Below are 22,367 nucleotides of genomic sequence, written 5' to 3'. Positions count from 1 at the left end.
TATTCCGGGGGTGATTCCCCGACGTAGCTCATTTGGTTAACGCGGGGCGGCAGAGAATTTGTCACACATTACGAGTCGCAATTTGGGTTTCACGTCGGAGACAAAGGTCGGGTCGAAAACAAAACGCGCGACGTTTGTAACTAAATTGCTAACGTTTAGGAATGTAGAAATAATTATGTTGCGAACAATGGGATTTTATAATTTCTAGTGCTCCGGCTGCTGACAATGTATTTACCATTTAACACACGCCTTTGTGTGAACACGGTAATAATGCGCAATAGGATAGATCGAAATGAAATTATCGCTCGTCTCTCTTTCTCTCTCTCTTTTCGCGTACTCCTTCAAATCGCGTGAACAATAAAAAATTATTTTTTAATTAAACCACCGAACGTGTGCCGCATTTGCGAGGTAAAATCGAGACTCGTGGAAATTATAATGCGAGAACAAAGTAGAGAAGCAACGTTCCAATAATTGAATTTTTAGTAATAAATAAAGTAAATGTAACATGAAGTGAATTTTTATCATAATTAAGAATATATTATTAAAAACTACATGTGGGGTACGTATGAACTAAATTCGCGATAAAAATTCTCGGCCAATTTTTATTTGATGTTGAAAATGTCGAAGAATTGTCTCTTTCGCGTAAAAATGTTTTAATTACTAAGAAGAAAAAAACCTATAGAGAGAATATGGTCCAAAGAGCCTATGGTCCGAGTTAGAGATGGACGTTCAAAAGTGAAACACAAACGCAGTGCATTCCGGGATGTTTCGATCAAAATTTTTTATTGATCATCTTCAGCACTGTGTTTATAAGGTAAATAATAATATATAAAATTTACATATAGAAAGTAAATAAAAATATGAAAAATATCCGTTAGAAAAAAAGACACGTAAATACAAAATGAGTAAATACGTACGCACCTAGTTCGACTAGTCGTCACAAAGACCGCTCAATGCACGTCGGCAAAAGCTTAACCACGAATCAAACCAACAGATAAACATGCTAAACGTCAAAGTATGACGTCTATGTATCTCAAAGATCTATACCGAAAAATCAAATTAACCCTCTATGGGCCGAAGTTTTTTCTTAAATATAACTTGCAAGGTATTTATTTTGACATTTCAGGTTGATGGTGCTGCCAACCGTCATCAATATTGTTATTGGTTATTTCAGAGGCATTATATAATTAATACGTATACATCATCTTGTGAAAAAAACTAAAACTATTTGGTAAAATGTGGATATATTAGCTTGTGACTTGAAAGTTACATGGGGGCCCATAGAGGGTTAATAAGAATAAATAATATAAAGTTAATCAGTAAGTGCGATAAAATTCGAGTCAATAGAAAAAGTTAATATGTATAAAAAGTCAAAAGAAAAAATTAAAAAGTCAATGAATAAAAAACTATGAGATGTAATAAATAAATAAATAAATAAATAAGGATAAAAATGACACTTACAAGATTAAAAACCCGAGTTGAAATGTCGTAGCACTCGTCAACACACAAGAAAACACAAGGAACAAAGCATGACCGTCTAACAACAATAATACACGTATGAGAGGTGTCAGAAATAACGCATAAAATATCAAACTCGAGAAATAAAGAGATAGATAGAGAGAGAGAGAAGAGGAAAAACAGCACGTGACAAGAAACACGTGACTAATGAAGCTTCCTAAGAACAGAAGTGTAGATAGCATCAAGAAGTATCTTTCATTAGACTGACGCTCGCCTTTTGTGTTTTTATATGCAACATTTCTGAGATTAGAGATCTTTCGTGACAAAACTGTTTTCCTTGTCTAAAATTTTCACTTTATCCCACCGGAAATCACGGCCAAGATCGTTAACATGTCGATTAACAACAGACACTGCCGCTCGTAATTTTGATAAAAATTACGTTGGTGTTCTGCCAATCTCGTTCGTAATTGTCTTCCTGTTTGGCCTACATAAGAGAAGCGTCGCAAGAATAACAATTAATCTCGTAAATTATGTTGCTGTTCGAGCCACGTTCCAATTCATCTTTGCGCGACTTGATGAATCTTTTTACGGTGTTCAACGGTCTAAAGGAACACGTTTGAAATTTTTTTTCTTTCAAAATCTAGCCAGATTGTTCGCAATCTCAGAAACAAACGGAAGAGTAAAAAACCTCTCCTCCTCTCTCACGATACGAGTCTCAAGATTAATATTAATCCTTGTCGAAAACAAATGGTGTAATCTTTTGTTGAGAAACTTAAAGACAAGGTCTAACGGATGGTCATTAGACGAAATGAAATGGTTATAACCTTGAATGAGTTGTGTCTCTATAAAATTTTGGATATGCAGATAGCTCGATCAACAATATTATAAATAATTTCTATATTTTTTGTTTGAGGAGGTGGTGTGAGAAAAAGTTGAAATATCTTCCCGAGAATGTTGGTTTTTTTTTTTTGACACCAGTTTAACATAAGTTTATTATTAACGACCACAATAGAAGTGTCTAGAAAAAATTGACTGTTCTATTTGATTCAATTTCTAAAGATGAACCTTGATCCTGAATGGTAAGAGTTGAAAATATCGAAAATTAACTCCGCTCTCTTTCTGTCTAGAAGCTGCCATTAAAAATATCGTATTTAATTTGTTTATTCGAGCCGCGTTGCTACAATATTAATTGTTTCCAATTACTCTTGAAATTGTGAGAATTGTCAATGTCTCTGCAATTATATCGCAGCGACGAAGCTTAAAACGAATCAACAACATTAGGGTAATTAACGAATTTCCGCATGTGCGCACGTTCGAGCACGAACAACGTGCCCCGACGTTAAACGAAGCTTGCACGCACCGTGTTTCGCGTTTCTAATAATTTCAATGCGGAACCGGTGGAACATTAGAGTTGAAATTCTCAAATCCTTCGAACGGTCCTAACTAACCGTGTTTCCGCGCGGTCGTACTTGCCCCGCTGCAGCTGGGCGATCCGATCATATACGACCGCCGCGCAGCAGCGAAACTACGTGGTAATCTCATTTACAAATTCGTCAAAGGAATAACCCAGGGGTGATATATGGGAACTACACAACCGATATCCCGCGCTCTATTATATTCGCCTTGTACGCGCACGGCGCGCACAATACAATTGATTCCTACGTTATTATTACGGGCTGGATAATGACCTTCCGTTCACTCATTAAGTCCCAATGTTATCACGCATTCCAAATCCCGCGGGATTGAAAAGTTCCGTTTCGAATACAATGGGGGAAGGAAAATACGCGTTTCCTCGCGCGCGCGCGCGCACATAATTCGCATACTTTTATCTGACGAAACGATCGCGTTTATGTAAAAACAAATAAAAACATAAAAAATAAAGCGCAAGTAGTTCTACGAGAGTTGTTTCCTCCGTATCCGTTCATAAAAGTCAAATAAACGGAAGTTGAATCCATTTAGCGAAGCTGTATTTGTTTTCCGCGCCGAGCACGCGCGCGCGCGCGCGCGCTGTATCCCGGGAAACAATAAAGCATTTTTTCTCCGCATCCCTTACACGAAAGAGAAAGAGAGAGAGAGAGAGAGAGAGAGAGACTTCAAATTAGCTCGTAAATACCGTAGCGTGGCACCGCGCGGAATTTAATTTCGAAAGGGACTCCCGCTTTTGTCTCGAGCGAGATTTTTCAAAAATATTCAATCGGTGCGTCGCGCGTATTGGCGACATTAATTCTCCGATATTGAGCGAGCTATCGTTTTCACACAGTATGTGTGTGTAGTTGTGCGTTACGCGTTTTCCTATATTTTATTTCTTTTTGCTTCGTGCACGCGCGTTGTTACACATTTCGAAGCATTGCGGGATTCAGATGCGGATTTCCAAGCTGCGGTCCAGACGGAAAACTTTGTTGCATTGCGCTCGCGTTTCTTAGAAAATAATATAAATGCGACGCGCGTATTAAACCGCGCGCACGGATAGGCGGGTGCGCTTTCCACGTAAAATTCCAGCGGAAAGGCCAACGCTGATAATACGGGGGAGCAAATTTCCGGCTGTCACGCGTAATGGAATTAGATTCGCGCGCGATAACCGGTCCGTACGTATATACATATATATATATTACGACGACGGGATAAAATGTAGGACTCGATCCTTCGCCGCGTTCGTTCTCTCGTTATCAGCTTCGCGAGCTCGTCGCGAGGCACAAAGAATATTCCTATTGTCCGACCGAGCTTTTTGTGTTATCCTTGTTAAAGGGAAGAGTCTTCTCTTCTTTAGCGAATTCCCGAGAACGCAAAACGTTCGAAAGTAAATTTACACGAGAAAAGAATGATTAAAGATTTATATTGCAAGAAGTTGGGAGAGATGCGTCCGCTTCTCATGTGTCTCTAACCGCAGTCTCTCCCGCGATTAAGCTTCAAGGACTCTCTCTCTCTCTCTCTCTCATGTTTACTAAAACGCTCTCCGTCGTATGCAACGAACGGTAAGCGGATTCGTCCGAAACTTCACGAGCAAAATGACTTCAACGAATACATTATGACTTTAAGCGGTAGACTTAATGGAAAACGCGCAATGGAAATTTCATGCGGAACGGTTTAAGTTACGTTACGTTCGCTTGATTGTCTCGGGGCGCCGCGCGCGTCTGTTTACTCGCGGAATTAGATCTTCAAGTAAAATTACCTATCTCTCTCCGGCGCTCCGGTTCTATTCTCGGATGCGCGTTTTAGAAACGCGCAACTTCGAAAATCCCGCAATTACTCATATTCGCTTGGTTAGTTTTTTTACTCGTAAGGCGGAATTTTCAAAGAGCGCGCGCGAATCGAGTTGTGTGTGTGTGTTATATTTCAGACGCCTTAATGAGGCGAGGCTGAATAAAAAATCGACCGATATTAATTGGGGCTTCCTTAAATCTTTCACGTCCGATAGACGTGTGTCGGGTTCTCACGTCGCCTCTCGCGTGCATTGTTATTAACTTGTATCGATAAGCGCGTTATGTATCCGTCTCTTCGTTTTTTCATTATAAAGCCCGCACGTGGATCCTGGGGGATTCACAAACGTTTTAACGTCCGTTACGGATCCGTATAAATATGCGGAATAAATCGCGCAACCTTCTCCGTGCGAGAAGGAACGAACAATGATATCGCTCTCATCGCGCTCGGACAATAGTGTGTCGCGGAAGCTCGACGGATGTTGGCCGCGCGCGCGCGCGCGGTTTTTTTTTTACCTGGGAATGCGAATGATACTCGTTGCCGTTTGGGAATCTGAACCGGAACGGGCTGTGCACGGGACAGTTGAAGCGAAACGGGCTCTCCGCGGGCAGTCTCGGCGGTGGATGGGTGTGCGGGCCAAAGATCACGCAGTCCATCGGCATGGGCCGTCCGGGCGCGTGATCGAGGGAGCGACACGAGTAGCTGATGGGCGGTCGTACGGCTGGATGATCGGCCGGATGATCGACTGGGTGTCGACACGCGGATTGCTCGATCGTCGGTCTGCCTGTGTGTTGCGCGGCTTCTGGGTGCATCTGTCGATGCTCCACCATTCGGGATACGTGCTCGGCCGAACGGCACCCGTGGTCGTGCGGTCTCCCAAAGTGGTGATCGTGCACATAGCTGGCGTGATCCTTGAGTCGGCAAGGGTGCTCGATGGCGCGTATCATACGACGGTCTATGGTGCCGCCGCTGCTCCCGATACTCCCAGGCGACATCGAGGACGATGTGGTCGGATGGTCCACGAGCGATCGCGGTTGCTCTGTGCGTATCTGTTCCATTGATCTGCTCATGCTCTCCATCGGTCGCATGGAGTGATGATGCTCGATAGAGGCACGCATCGGATCAGATGGCGGCTGACGTATAATGGAGTCGATCGAACGCATCGACTCCATCGATCGCATCGCCTCGGTCGAGCGCATAGCGTGCTCGATCGGACGCATTGGGGATGGATCGGTCGATCTGCACGGTCTTTCCCAGCATCTCGGCACCGTGGCCGCGCCACTGCCGTGGATTCCGCCGCCGACACCACCGCCTCCACCACCACCACCACCGCCGCCGCCGCCGCCACCACCGTGACCTTGGGACACCCAACCGCCCGCGTACGGATGATCCATCTCCGTGGCGAGCCGTCGTCGCCGTCAGCGCGGCTCTCGTGCTCACGGAACTCGCGGCCGCATGGCCCTGTCCGGTGCCATGATTCGTTTTCGGTCGACGCGACGGACTGACGCGTCGCCGCCGCCGCCGCGTCGTCGCGCACTGTCACTCGCGAGAGTTGACGCGCGCTGTCGCTGGCGCGTCACGGCGCGTCACGTCACACGCCTCGCCGGGGCGCGTTCCAGAATCCGACGAAAAAACGGACACGAGAAAGGACCGACGACCGCGCGTATCCGCGAGCGATGTATTTGAAGAAAAACCAGTGTAGTATCACCAGCTTTGAATTGTGAACGCGGAAGAGCACGCGGAAACTGTCGAAGAAGAGAATATACAGATACAGCGACGAGCGAGGAAAAAACGAGGCCGAGAACAAGAACGAGGAGCAAAAAAAAAAAAAAACTCGGAGGAACAAAAGAACGGAGCGGAACGAAAAGAGAAACGGGGCACGCGAAGGGAGAGCGCGAAGCGCGAAAGTGAAACGTCGACTATCCAACGGTCTCGCGAGTGAGAAAAGAGTCGGAGCGATGGAGGAAGCCGTGAGCTAGTGCGGCAGCGACGGAAAATCGACGCATCGCGGTGCCGCGCTCCCCAACACTGAGCCTCGCGGCTTCGACTGCCGCGCAGTCCCTCCACGCAAACCGACCGACCGACCGACCCACTATCCTCGACAGCCACCCACCCGCGCCACCTAGTCATCCCTCCCTCTCTCACACGTACCACCCTACTATGGCCCCGTGTCTCATCCGCCAGCATCACCAACCCCTCAGCGGCAACGCGGCTCTCCTTCATCCCTCTGGACCGCAATGTTCGCCCACCGCCTCCGGTTCAACTCTGTCTCTCTCCGGCCTCACCTCCCCCCCCCTCCTCTCTTACGCCTTCGTCTTTCCAACGATCTTCTTCCAACGAACTCAACCGCAATTTCCCCTTTCTTCCCTTTTCGACGAGGTGCCGTTCGTTCGTCGTAAAATCTCCTCCCACCCCTACCCTTTCATCCTTTCCCTCCCATACCATCTTCTCCGATCCCCTTTCTCGCCGTAAACAACCACCGAATTCACCGATTATACTCTCTCTCTCCCTTTCTCTCTTTCTCTCTTTTTTTTCTCCCTCACTTCCTCTTCCGTCAGAATTTTACTCCCTCTTCGTCACGTAAAAGCGCGTCGGTTATTTCTGTCCGTCAGTCTTCTCCCTGATTCCTTCCGTCTTATCTCCGATGGCAATTTCCTGTCATTCAGAGAAGCAAGTTGAAATAGATCACGTGAGGAAGTGGATGTATCGAAGACTCAGGCACGTTGGTCCAGAAACAGAGGAGAAGGTGCATGATTGGTGACCGAATATCGGAGAGACTCTCTCTCTTTCTCTCTGTCTCTTTCTCTCGTATAATGTATGCGTCCCCATACGCCGAAGGCGAGTGAATGAAAAATGACCGATCGATTCTCTCCACGGGTAGGTGGCTCTCTCGACGCTAAGTCTCATTCCCGTACATAGCACTCTCAATTCCCGGTGTCGTTCGAAGCGGTGTCGGACGGAACGCTGGTGCTACTACTAATTAAGCGCGAGCTTTTCGCGACGTCGACGATGATGAAACAACGACGACGCGTCGCAGTTCGTTTCATCCTTTGTCTCGCGCGCGCGCGAGAGAGAGAATTAACGACAAGTCGCTACGTTATAAAAGTACAAAGTGAAACTCTCTCATCGAAGCAAAACGATGACTCGCCGCCGGTCAGAGAAGAACTCTGACAAGTAACTTAACTGCGAGTTATCGCATAAACTGTGCCGAGACTAAAGATCGACCGGGGCGGCGAGTAATAAATTATACGACGAACTTAAGGGTAAGAGAAAGAGAGAGAGAGAAGTAAAATTGTAGTTGTGCAAAATGGAGAGAAATTCAAACTCGAGGTTTGTGCAAACCCTCCCCGCGTGAATAATGTATGGCGGTCTTGAACGTTCCCGATCGAACTATATATCCCGGCGCCAATACGCACGGAATAAATATTTTACAAATACGCGCCGGGGAGACGTGTATGCGTTTCGAATAGAAATGTTTCGAGTTCCCCGAAAAAAAAAAAAACGCAAAGAGTATATATATAATTTTCCGCGCTCCTTCGATCAGGGCATTAGTTTTTAACTATTCGATTCGGAGGGGGTTGATCAATTCGGGGGCTGTCAATTTTTACCCAGTCTTTTTTTTTTCCCCGGCAGGAAGATCGAAGAAGGCAGAAGTCGTTTACCAACATTTTCAATTTGTAGAATCGTATATATCTCGAAGGTATACGTGCCGAATTAAAGTGATATCAGAAGGAGGTCGACCCCCTCCCCCTCCCCACCCCCGAACACATATTGAAAAAGAGCTAGAGAAAATAATACCGTAAAAGCGATCTATGCGATGCTGTTATGAAACTCTCGCCGAAAGAAATAACGGAAAAAAAAAGAAAAAAAAAAAAAATATCGAAACTCTTATTTGATTGGATGTTATATGAAATTTAGTCAAATTGAACATCCATTCTCGCAATTAATACGCAGCGTAGTTTTCACACAGTCCGCGCACGCTTCGAGCAAATCAGCGCGGCCCTTGTTAAACCTTCTACGATGATTAAATAGTCATGCTTGTAAAAAAAACGTTCAATTTTTAGCGATATATATCTCGCGTTTCCTTCTGTGTTTCCATAAAAACCACCGCGCGCACAACAAAAACCTTCTACATACATTCGACGCGTAGTATTTCAATTATCAAATTACAATAGCGCCGCGTACATACATCTCGATTATCAAATTATTCATCGCGCGCGTGATAGACTTGAAAATATCGCGTGCCGAATTACCTTGGAGCAAAAAAAAAAAAAACACACACACACACAAAATCGCGCGTGTCGTGCCAAAAGTAACAAATCTCTTCTTCGTCTTGTGTGTGTGTGTGTGTGAGAGAGTTCATCTCGCGCTTAAGGAAAATAATAATCGGCCCCCGTCGCTGATTACCATCAGTTTCTACGCAACGTACATCTCCTCTCTCTCTCTGGAAGCGTGTTGGAAACAACACGCAACCACGAGTTACGTCGAAATCATCTCTTTTTAAATTTCGAGGGATGATGCAAGCCAGGTTTCTAGCTGCAAGCTAAACAGGCATTCGCCATTACATCCTGCGTTCTGAATAATTCATCGCTCGACATCCACCGGTGTAACCCTTAAATGTATTCCATTACCATTTGGTAACGACGCTAATTTCCCATGCACATGATACCCTCAGGATAATCTCGAAGCTCAACACCGTCTTTCGGCAGTATCCGCGCGCTCGTCTCAATTTCGGTTTAAATTCGGAGTTTTTTTTTTTTTCTTCTTCTTCTTCTTTCTCCCGAAGGAATATCTTCCCTAATTTCCCCTCGTATCGCTTTGTAGATTCCGAGCTCGTTCGCGGAAAGCAAAAAACTTTTAATAATTTTGTTTTTCTTCCGGAATTTTTCGCCGGAACAACAAATTCAAAAGTTTGCAAAATTTAATGACGCCCGCGCACGGATCACGTTCACGGTTTTTCCCCCCGGTTGGGGGAAGAAGAAAAAAAAAACACACGACACGCTAACCTACATTCCAAGGCTGCCCTATATTTCGACACGTGAACTCGGAAAAACGTCGCGTACAGTAGCTTCCGTATATCCCACCGTTATTACAACGACGACTTGTGTCTATCAAAGATTAACGATCGACTTAATAAAAAATCGCGTCATTTCTGCGCGTCAGCGAACTTTTAAACGGTTGAGAAAATTGAGTACGAAACATCTTCGTCTTTTTTTGTTTTTTTCGATCAAAAAGCCTCATTTAAATCAACTGCGCTCCGTCAATTATGCGCAAAGAATCCTATAATGCGCGGAAATAATTATCGAAAGACTCATCAAATGATGATCCGTCACGCGACATATTGAGCAAAATTGCGGTATTCGCTGACGGCATGTAACATCAATATTTATGGACGTCGCAACGAATCACATTAACCATAGATAAAGCCGCACAAAGCGGATAGTACAGATAGTCATCGACGATGCTCTATTGACGTGTAAGAGAATTGTACGAAATTTTATTCACGTCACACATCGAAAATCGAGGCCGACGGGGGGGTTTACGATTTTGATATCGTCGTTTTTAATAAATTACACAAATTGACAAATGAACTTTAATATACCGCGCGTAATCAACAATCTTGAAACGAACCTTGATTCATCCTGACGAAAACTGCTTCGGTTCGTGCACAAGAATATTGTTACTAATTGACTCTAATTACTAATTACTCCAATCTGTACGGGTCAGTTTTAGTTAAAACGTCCTTGTCCTCTTTCGCAAGATTTTCGCACAATTTGTGAGAAGAGACGAACACGCTAAAGTTCAGCCTTGTACTCAAATTGATGCTCCCTAAGAGAGTGAGGGATGCGCATCGGCGTTGTGTCATTTATCACGCTCTCTACGTACACAGATTCATACGATAATCAAATACCTTCTGACTTCTCCGAGAGCATCTTGACGTACAAATAATACTGAGATTTCAAGATTAATAGATTGAAACAAATATTTAATTTCGATCTTTAAAAGATGAGGCAAATATTTAATTTCAATCTTCAAAAGATTGAGGAAACGTTTCAAAATGTCACCGAGTCGATTTGGCCACGTCGTAATTTAATTACTGCAATTATTGCCGCGAACCTACTTCTTTCATTTGCGTATTCGAACTTAGACCGCGAACGTGTATGGCAGTTTTATTGATTGAGGGTGACTGGATACCGACTATAGAGCTCTGTAAATCGACGTTTTTAATTTTTCTCTGGTCCTTTCGTATTTACCGCATCAAATCAAAAATGCTTCTACACAGAAAAAAAGCAAATTGTGTGTGTTTGCGCTCTTTGGAATGTCAAAATTCAGCATCAATTTTTTTCTTATACAGTTTCCTTCTGTATATATTCATGTGTGCAGACTTATTTTTTAAGTCTTATTTACACTTTCACAGCGCAACAAGTACAAACAAAAAAGAATCTAATGAGACGCCCAGATTACGATTGTAAGATGTGTAGTTGACGAGAAAAAGCGACGACAGGTTATCATATGCTATCTTTGTGAATAAAAACAATAGCATTATATGTTCATTTTCAAAAACATTAGTTTTTTATATTTATTTGCTTCTGTAGAAGCACTTTTTATGTGATGCGGTAAAACAAATTAGAAATTAGACAAATTTACGTTTCTAAAACGTCAATTTACAGGTCTCTCTATGGTCGGTATCCAGTACCCTCTTAAACTTTGTAATAAGTTTTATATGTGGAAACAAAGACAAAAAAAAATGTTTGTCCGTTGGAACTGACCCATGACGTATGATATAAATTCAATAGAAATCACATATGTATTGTGTATGTGTATATATATATATATTTTTTTTTTCACGTTTAGAGAAAGTCTATGTATCTAGAAAATCACACAATATATCGAACGCATCGCGTATCCTACTCGATGATTCTCAAATCCTCTTATCTAGGATTAGCTTTAAGCCTTCGCGCGATAAAGTCCGCAGTCATCCGCATCATACAGAGAGAGCTACGTTAAAAATCCATCGGGTTTTTCAGTTCCCCTATATACGATATATAAAACATGTAATTTGCACGTAGGACGATTCTCTCTTTCTCCTCTCTTTCAAGCGCAAAAGCGATTTTAATGCGCGAAATTTATATACGCGAGATAATTTTGGAAAGTTTTTAAATTCCCTCGTAATGACATTCATTCGGTAATAATCGCAATTTTTGTGTGCGATACGCATATAATAACGATAATATTGCAGAGCATTAAAAAAGCAAAGCTGTCTAATTAAAAGAAAAACTTCCGGAATGACGGAATTCGTGTTAATTAAAAAATTAATTAATGCGAAATAATAAATTGTTCAAGCGGAAACCGTGTATCGAGACACAGTTGACTTATTACTCGCGAGGTCTGACTTGACCCGCGATTCTACTACTGTGCGCGCGTTCCGAGGTCTGACCTCGCGCTTTTATATTCACTTCCTGCGATCTATACCGTGTTGCGGCAGGAGGATTCTCTCTTAAACAGAAAACGCATAATTATGCCGCAAATTTGAGACATTGTGTGCGAAACCGTTGTGAGGATCGCGAGAAAAGAATGAAAGAACCGAAGGCGACGAAGCGCGAATGCATAAAATTACAAAATTTCCAACTTGACTTGCTGATGCGCGCGTTGGTCGTTAAAATTCTGGAGGTCAGCCCCCTTAAGTACTACGGCGACTTAATTTTGAAAGACCTTTTAGTTTGCTTTGTCGGAGCCCTCGGTGTCCTCAAAGTTGTATGCGCGCGGCGCTTTCGTAAGTTAACATTAAGTAGCTCTCTTGATAACGTTAAATAGTCCTGACGTCTCTTGATAGATAGGCTTTTAAAAGATTTTCGCGACTATTATGACGCTTAATAGTTGCGCCAGACATTTCCCGGCCCTGACATCTTTCAACTTCCTTGCACACGTATATCATCACGACGTCCTTTCCCTTATTCACAGGACATTTCCTCTGTGTGTTACACAGTGCTTTACATTGCTTTTATACATACAAAAACAACGTTTCTCTTTCCTCTTTATTATACCTTCCTTACTATACGTCGTAAAATGTTATTGCGGCGAACGCGCGCGCACACACACTCATGCATAAAAATTTCCATGAACGAATACGTTAGAAATGGATTTCCGCGATGTGTCGCGCACGCGCGAGTATTGCGCGAATACAGAAACCGTAGATCCTTATAAAACGGACGGGTGGGTCTGTGTGTCGCGCGTTTACCGGCTCGTATTTTCCGGCGAATGATTCTTCTATCAAAGTAATGCAACAAATTAGGTTAGCGAGGTCGCGTACATATACGTTCGGGGAGAGGGAGAGGGAGCGGGGGGAGAAGGAGCGGGTGAGCTATGTCAGCTATGATATTAGGGTAGCTCCGGCCGCCTTTCATGTGAAAGACGAAAGTCCGATAGCGTGAGAATTCCTTAGAACCTGCCAAGTCGCTAGTTTTTCTTTACTTAACTTTTCAGAGTATCGTAAACTTTAACGCGCGCGACCGCAAATTTAACGCGTTTTTAATGAATAACTTTAAAAATCATGCTCGCGCTTTTTATTCAAATAAAAAACTCGGGCATTGCGAGCGATCTTCTTCATTTATATTAAGCTCGCCGTGTCGTTTTTCCTTTGACATCGCACGAAAAGAAACGGCAAACGGAAAGGAACTGCAAGCACAACACTATTTTTTAAGTGCCAGACATTTAACTAATTAGTAATTTTCTATATATAAAGGCGACCGTGTGTTACGCCGGGAAAGCAAGAATTCCCGGAAAAGAGAATCGAATCGGTCATTTGTAACGCTTAAATAATTAGAGAGAGCTTGAAAGAAAGTAAAATATGCGGAGCCAATTAATTATCCTCTCGGCGAAACTTTTCGAAGCCGAGCGTGCGCGAAAAATCGTCGACCGGAGGGCGGGGAGAGCTTGTTCTCCGTTTCGCCGTTGTCTAATTTTCTATGATTGATGTGCATTTTCGCGCGCGCGCGCCGAATCGGCTTAAAAATTTATTTTTACGTATCGCAGATTCGAAAAAACACGTATTTTTATTTTTTTTTATTTTTTTTTTATTTTTTGAAAGAGAATCAAAGTTTCATGAAATAAAATATATAACTTCGCGCGATATGCGCGATATAAACGTACAATACGTATCATCGTAAAAAACTGACGGCTCGAAAAATCAAAGCAAATTTCAATTAGCAATTTCGCGAATAATTCAACCTGTCTCTCTCGCGTCTCGTGTCATCTACGGGCGAAATGCGCGATATAAAATACGCGCGGCAATCAAATACACATTAAATATATCCGGCGGGGCGAACGATTTTCAATTTAGTTTTGCGGTTGTTCGCGCGGTTTAGTTTTCGTTTGCGCGTGTCGCGTCGACTGTGCGCGCCAACGAAAAAATAATAATAATCTTTATTCGAGAGAGCTAAGAAACTCATTAGTCGCTCGTTTTTTTTTCCCCGCGTTGCATATAACCGAACTGCTGACTCATTTGCGCAGGTTTATACACACAGCGATCGCGACCCGAGATTCACCCCGAGGTCGAGTTAGATATACTTATCTCCCGTAACAACGCTTAAAACTCCATATTGAATTAACGACGACGAAACTATTGTTTTGTTGGGCATTTGTAATTTATCTCAAGTAGCGCGGTGTTCTCTTTTCTCTTGTTCAGGAAATTCAAACAAATTAGAAAATAAATCCTCAAAAAGACCAGATCGACAAAATAGTCGTTCGGCAAAGATTAGCGCACTAATTGCACGCTCATTCGTTTCTCTCTTTTTCTCTCTCTCTCTCTCTATATATATATATCTTTCTCTCTCTAGTAACCTTAGAAATAATCTTAGAAAATTAAAACACGCGTTACTTTCCGAGTAGATTGTGCAGCAACGATTACTCTATATGTTTTATAACAAAACTTATTATTCCATTTTGCCAGACACAGCCAGAAACGATAACTCGCGATAAATCGCGCAGAATTTACTCGCTCCAAATAGCGTGACCTTTCTCGAGCAACTCGCTCTTCTGTGCAAACATTTTTCCAGTCTAGCAGCGCCAATCAGTAGTTTGTTTCGAGCTTTGTTAGGCACATGGAAGATATTATGTATAAAGAAACTTGGAAGAGAGAAACTCTCTCAAGAAGTATACCCCCGGCTTATTGTACTTGGCCATTATTGAGGCAAACGGATGACGTTATAAGAGCGAAAAAGAAAAAGTCTGTCTGTTCCAAAAAATCTATTTGTCCCATCGCCAAATGTCGAAGTTTCTTCAAAACCTTTTTCGCGAGATGTGCATTATTTATACGTAAAGCGCGAAACAAATACACACACAAAATAACTTCAACAAAATGTTCCAAAAATTTTTGTTTTCAGTTTGTCTTCGTAAACTTTCCGCGAGAAGTTGCGCGCGCGCGCGCATATATATATACGTACGTCTCCCCCGATCATCTTTACTTGGATGCTAAAATACGAGTTTACGCGTTTCCTCGGTGTCAACGCCAAAGGCGATTGGATATACGATATTCGACTACGGCTGCCGACGTGAATGTGCGAAAGTATCGCGCGTACTTACACGTTCCGTGATATGTGCGAAGGAGAGAAGTACAAAGTTGCGAAGCTCCGCGCGCAAACCGACGCGAAGGAGGAAGAAGATTAACGACGCGACGCCGACGCTCATCGATCGACGGTCGCCGCCGTTTTCGTCTCAAAGAAGTGTAATAAGAAAAGATAAAAACGCGAGCCCCCGTAATTTACGTGCAAATACAGACACCGAGAGAGACCAATGGAATAAAAGGGCGAGAGCGGCGCGCGAAAACCGTATCTCTCTCACCGTTGGAACCGACGTGTACTTATTGAAGCAATTACGACTTTTAATTACGTGCGATTATAAAGTTTAATCGGACGTCGCTCTCTCGACGTATATATAATTACCGCGCGCGTGCGGCCCGCGCGTTACCGCACGCGAAATATATCATTCTGTCACACCGACGACGCCTCTCGACGTTACCGCGCGACTCCACGGCCTCGATTTATCATATTTCCCCGCAGCCAAGGTCTCCCGACGGGGAGACCGCGAAAATGAAGAGTCGCGCACAAACGCCGAAGCAAATAACTCTCAAGGGCGCGAAGACGCGACACAATAGTGACCATTACGACGAATACATCGAAATCGTTGGCTTAAAGCGAGCGCCGTATTCCCGCCGCAAACCGGTGAAAAAAAAAAAAAAAAAAGAAGAAGAGCAATTAAGCTCCCTCGATAAGCGCGGTTCCGCGCTGGATGCTCGTCTCGGGAAGAGAGACGAGCTCTTCTAAACAAGTTATAATTGTTAAGAGATCGCACGCGGAGAAAGGACTTCCGGGAAGGGAGCGGCACGATGATTTCCATTGTCCGGAACAAAAAAAAAAAAGAAAAAAAAAGGACACCAGTCCTCACCTCAAATTCCGAGAAACTTTTTTCACCGCGCGATGGCGCGTCTTTTCGTACCTCCTCCTCCTCCTCTCGATCGCCCGGGAGGTACGCGCGCGGAATTTCGAGATTACCGCGCGGACAAGCCGCGCGCAAAAAAAAAAAAAAAAAAAATTTATCTGCAACCCGCGGGCAGTTCGCGACTTCTCTCGTGTGTCACACCCCCTCCCTCCCCTCTCGCAGTCACACCGGGGGTGTGATAAACTACGTGTTCCAGAAACCCTTGCCAAGCTCAACTAGTAAACTCTGGCACCGCGAATCCGCGTATATAAGTGGCGAACGTTTTTTTGCGCGAACACTAAGAGCTTTGAGCAAAGAGAATTAACACGTTTTTGTGTCGCGAGAGTCCGTTCTTCATAATACGCGACGTATTTAGCGCGGATGCCACTTAATTGGAAACGTATGAAGAAAGACAACGAGAGAATTTCGTCGACGAGCGCTTATTATCGGGTCGCAGTGCGACAAACGATCGATCCCCCGACAAGGGGAGACTCGCAAAGTCGCGACGCGAGATGACACTTCGTTATTATTAATTGAATTTCTATTTTTTCTCTCTTCTCACCACGTCCACATGTGTCTGTCACCATGTGTCTCCGCAAAAATATTTTACATTAACAGAACAAGTTCCTCCCTGAATACGCGCCCGGAATAATAATAATTATTCATTACATTTATATATTTCTGCTGCATAAAGAGAAAATATTTTTTTTGGAGGAGTAAAATTTTCTCTAAAAAAACAAAAAAAAAAAAAAAAAAAGAAATTGAGACAAATGACCAGAGCCGGCGCAACATAAAAGAATATGTTTTGCGAGATAAATAGAGCGCTCGCCAGTTGTTGGCCGCCGCTTGCGTAACATTTCGGCCGCCGCGTTAACACGCGTTTCGGCGATAACAAACACGCGTTCATATTGTTCTCTCGCGCGCGAGAGCATAAAAAGCACAACGCGTGTGTTTCGTCGTTATGCTTTTGCCCTTACATGCATTCCGTATCACGGCGCGTCCGTACTCCGAGCGGCGAGCTCCGCGCGATTTTTCGCCGCCACTTTATATCCCCGTCATTTATTTTATCAAGAATTTTCGAAACGAATGCGGGGTCGTAAACGGAATTCGTTTAAATAAAGGCGGTGTCGCGGTCGAAAGATTTACGACGGGAGGACTTTTTGCGAGGGAGGGAAGGGGTCTTGAGCGCGACACGAATATAATTCAAGAGCCGATCGATAATTGATATAACCCTAATAAATTGAATCTCATTGTAATTCAATTACCGTCTGCTTCCGCTTTTAATCATCGAAGCGTTTCGACGCGACGATTGCCCGCGCGCCCGTTGACCACAGACACGGCCGCTGTGCACACACATTTGCGCGGTGCGCGAAAATATTAATTAACAGACATTAAGGGACGCGGATTATTACGTGCGGCTGGAGGAAAAGCAGACGGGAGATAATTCCGTGTTTATATATTTGCTCAACGCGCCGCTTAAGCTCTTTCGATTATCTTTACGCGCCCGAAATCGTTTTCTAACGTTTGGACGCGCGAACTAATTAAATTCGAATTTAAAACAGATGTAAAATATTTAAAACGAACGGTTTGTTCGCAGCAAAATTTTAACAGTGGGTATAACTTTGTTGATTAATTAAAACAATTGATTCAACACGATATGTGAAAAGTAACATGACGTTTTTCGGATAAACAAAATTTGTTTGTAAATATAAATCGTAATATATATATATATTTTCGACGATTTGTCACTTGAAGATGTATTGTTTGCAAATATGTCTGGTCATTTCTGTTCGCGAAGTTGACCCGCGACAACGCCTCAGCGCACTCTCACAAAGCTCGTCTCTTGTCTACTAATTAATAAAATAACTGAATTATAAAATAAACTGTATTTTCGATAAAAATTACATTTTTTGCCACACAGAGACAGAGAGCGGCAAGATTGTCGTAGGATTCGAATTACGGTTGTTTATTAAAACAACCGAGCGCAATGCCAAAATGTCAAACGTTATCGGAAAATCATCGGTCACGATTCCAATGGATTTTATTATTATCACAGTCTCGATAGTGACAATAATAAATTTAAACGTGTTATAATTAATTTTATTTTTTAGTCAACGCGTTCTCGATACTTCAATCGCACGTTCCGGTAAAAATAACGCGCGCAATTATCCCGCGCGATATGTAACACACATAAATTCGCTATAAATAAGAACAGCCGGTGAAATAAAGTCAACGTCTAAACTTCGATGTCATTTTCATACATCGAATGTTAATTGTAAATCCCGGCTGAGTTTTTAAATCCAACTATCCTCCCCATTAGCCACCCAGTGCTAATTTAAAGTTTGTTAATAAAATCGTGGCTCAAAGTTACACCGTGAAGAAGTATGCTTGGTTCAAACTTTCAATCACGAGAGCATGAATATATATATATATATATACGCGTAAAGCGGCGCGTATAACGCGAAGGGGATAAAACGTTACATCGAAAAAAACTATTTTACCTATTTACGGAAGAGAGCACGACGATCGTCCGATCGGAAAATTGGCCTCACTTACCTGCAAAAGAAAACAAAACGAAATACATTAGATCAAATATCTGATATGCGCGCGCAACCATTGTTTAGAAATACACACATATATATATATATCTATGTAATTTCAAGGATAATGCTTGTGCATATATGGGGTGGAGTAAAACCCCAAAATAGATCTCGAAAGCTGCGTTATTCAATGTTTGAAGAGAGTTGCGGAACACACGTGTTATCCGTCTGACAACACAATCTCCACAACTACTTTACATGTGGTACCCGAATGGCCTAATTTTGCGCGTCCGAAGGGCAGGTGAGGGTAACGAGAATTAATGTTGCAACAAACGGGTCATATTTAGGTTGGCAAACTAATGGATCAACAGTCAGATCCCCCCCCCCCAGCTAGAGCTGCCCGCTCAACGTCGATAATTGGAGCACAGCGCGCGCGAACGGCGTTTGTGTGTTCCTTACGCCGGGGAACTGAATTATGGCTTTCATAATCTCATCAAACTATGCACTCCCGCAATGCTCTCTATTATCGCGTGTTATTAGTTTGACAATTGCCGCGCGTGGCGCGCGTGCTATACGGAGGCAAACACAATACGATCCTTAGATGCGTCTTAGACTGCCTATTGTCGTCGTTCACACTAACAAGCACAGCATTTACGATTCTTCCGTATATACACGCGTCTCGGAAAAATCGTCAAAACCCCTTGGGGGTTTACGTATTTGCCATGTATTTCCCACGTACAAACATTTATTTGTATATTGTGGAAATACGTTTTAATACTTTCTTTTTGTCAAACAAGAATATCTCGTAAATTGTCCGAGTTTATAAATAAATTTGAAATATCATATCTCTCTGAAATTATTTGAAGAGAGAGAGAGAGAGAGAGAGAAAATATATCTAAAATTATGATAATTTTGTTATACAGATAACAATATTAGTAATTACATGGCATATAAGGCCTTGCTTATTTTATTGTGTTATGCTTATTTTACGTTCAATTAAGCTCATTAGCGGAAAGAAACAAGTGTATGGATCGTTCGGCGGAGCCGCGTGTAAATCCGATACGGTAATATAAGCTGCACACGGAAAAATCTCCACAATGGCCATTATATTAACAAATCCATTGATGCACTGGCGCCGTAATTATATAGCGTAATTATATAGCGCGCATATACCAAACAATATTTTGTTTTAACTTTAGGTGCGCAAAAGAGTCAGGAAAAAAAAAATCGTTTTTTTCGCGAGCGAAGGTCGCAGTTGTACCGTGCACAATCTATCAGTAGTAAAAATAAAACGCCCACTCCGTACAAATGAGAGACCGTAAACAGGGACGGTGCCGTAAATAAAATCGACAAGCAAAGATGCTCTTCGCAATCTTTGCGAAAATAAAATAAATTCGAGAACAAAAATGCGCGACCACGTGTGAAAAGAGAAACCAGCTTGAGAAGCTGCTTGATATCATATTTGTTCTAAATAATAGACGTTTTGACGTTTCCATAAATTTCGAATTTACGTATAAACAGCTTGGCGATCAGAATACATGTATAATGAGACTCCGGCAAGACGGTTAATTTATATACAATGAGATCGCTATCTCTAACAGCTTAATTAAGTTCATGACAGACAACCTGTACAAGTGAGTATTTATAAAGATACCTGAAGATAATGTAAAATAGAGATATAATGTATATCTATCAAGAGATAACTATCTAAACTATACAATATTGATATGAAAAAATTGTGTTAACTTCCGTCTATCGTTTCAAACAAGTATATTCATCACGAAAAGATCGGTCTAATTTCAATCAATTTGAATTTTATTTAATTTCTTTCCTTTGTAATTTTCTCCGCTACAGGTAGCAGCTCTCTTCTCGACCTTTTTTTCCGCGCGGAAAGAAATATATACTCTTTTTTTTGTAAATATTATTATATTTGCTTCATTGTTTAATCAAATATTTTCCCGCAAAAATAGTCGCATCAACTGGACATTTAAAATATTGGTCACCGGAGAGGTTTAACCAACACACATTTACATTTCGCGGAATTAACTTCTGCCTGTGTGTGTCAACAGATGTCACGTATTTTTGTTGGCACATTCGGAGGATATTAATATCGATTCTCGTATCTGTTCTGTTACCGTATGTGTGTGTGTGCATGTCGCACGGCAATATATCAACAATTAAATATTTTTTGTTCAGCATTGATATTCGTCAAAAAAAAAAAACACACACACACACACACACACGATCCGTTTTATTTCGGTCGTGTAAAATATCAAAAGAATTCCAAAGCAATATCTTTTTTTTACGCAACATAAAAATAAACAAGCTGATTGCGGGAATGATTCAAACTTGTGTATATATTTTTCAAGATTGTGTGCAAAAGTGCAATAATACGTATTGCAATCGCGTTTGTTTTGTTTCGAAAACACTAATGCTTTATAAAAGCTTTTTTTTTTTCACGTGTGCGCGTGGAGTCCCAGCTCTCTACTCTCTCGTTACACTCTTAACAATTCTTGTTAACTTCTTTTATATATCAAAGGCTAATACGCCGCTTTCCTCCGTAAAAAAACCTTGCATAACGTAAATCCTAAAAGCCGCATATACCGTTTGCGTCACTCTTGCGCAAACGACAAGATGACTGCTTCACTTTTTTGTGAAACACGAGCGAGAGAGAGCGCGCGCGTTGTTCTTTTCCACGCGACCGTGCATTTTGCATAAAATTTGTGAAGCGCACTTCTTGAAACAACTTTTCCCTTCTCCCATAAAAACTTGATTGAACGTTGCTTCGTATCTTTTGCAATTTTCCAAAATATTCAAATTTATGTATAGTTCTTACGTGATGCATATTTGCGCGAAGAGTCGAACTCGCGCAATTTGTTATTAATTTATTTAAAACACTAATCTATGTTGCAAACCTTGTGAAGAAAAAATTCATACGGGTATTTTCATACTCACGCTCTTTTCCGTTCGGTGTTGTTATATTAGGGCATTTTTTTTGCGCTTTTTGTACTCGAAATGAAAGAGGCACGTGCGCTTGTCCATATATAAGAGGGGGAAAGAAAAACTAGAAAATACAGTGTGTGTGTGTGTGTAAAGAGCGTAGGGTAAAAGGAACCGGACCTATTGTTATGTGTAACGATGATATAGCGCCAAGTCATTTTTCTTCTTCGGACGCCTGTTCCGAGGGGCGCGCAAGTATACTATATGTAATAAGTCCGGCTGACGCCCTTCTCTTGTCATTTAAATTTTGTTCCTCGCGATCGGCAGAAGTTGAGTCTCGAATGAATATTCCCCCGGCCGTGTGTGTATTCCCGTTGCTCGTTGGAAAATGGAATGAGTAAGGAAGCAAGAGACAGAGAAGCAAGAAAGAAAGAAAGAGAGAGAGAGAGAGAAATCCTTCGTTATGTCAGCTTTAAGGAGAACGTTTTGATATTCAGAAGAAGTACCGCCGTGTGCCGTTTTGATATTCGTTCCGCGTAACAACCTTACTCATATCATTATAGCGGCAGTTCGCATAAGTCGCTTGTAGTATAAGAAACATATTGCATATACGCGGTTCCCCTCTCCTCTCTTTTCCCGCTACACTGCGCGTTTGAAGAAATCGACGCGCGTCTGCGATTTTCATCCGAATGCCGTATTCGTAACGCGATTCGACGACGATGATACCCTCGTATTTTTTTTTTTTTTTTTTTTTTT

At 42.4% G+C, this 22,367-nt stretch overlaps 1 protein-coding gene across 9 annotated transcripts in view; it reads right to left on the bottom strand.

Moving 5' to 3' along the window:
- LOC109852167 (peripheral plasma membrane protein CASK) overlaps positions 1–22,367 on the bottom strand; it is a 197,828-nt gene that overhangs the window by 111,419 nt on the left and 64,042 nt on the right. Inside the window, exon 1 of one of the 9 annotated variants that reach the window (XM_020423069.1) lies at positions 5,172–5,942. The exons of the other annotated variants lie outside the window; for them this stretch is intronic. Within the exon in view, the coding sequence (XP_020278658.1) occupies positions 5,172–5,876 (705 nt within the window). The 5' untranslated portion in view covers positions 5,877–5,942. Of the gene's footprint in view, positions 1–5,171; positions 5,943–22,367 lie in introns of those variants that run through there. 9 annotated transcript variants of the gene reach the window in all.

This window comes from Pseudomyrmex gracilis, unplaced genomic scaffold (genome assembly GCF_002006095.1).
Source record: "Pseudomyrmex gracilis isolate BER0280 unplaced genomic scaffold, ASM200609v1 scaffold_25, whole genome shotgun sequence".
Taxonomy (NCBI): domain Eukaryota; kingdom Metazoa; phylum Arthropoda; class Insecta; order Hymenoptera; family Formicidae; genus Pseudomyrmex; species Pseudomyrmex gracilis.
This window is presented reverse-complemented; position numbering and strand designations above follow the sequence as displayed.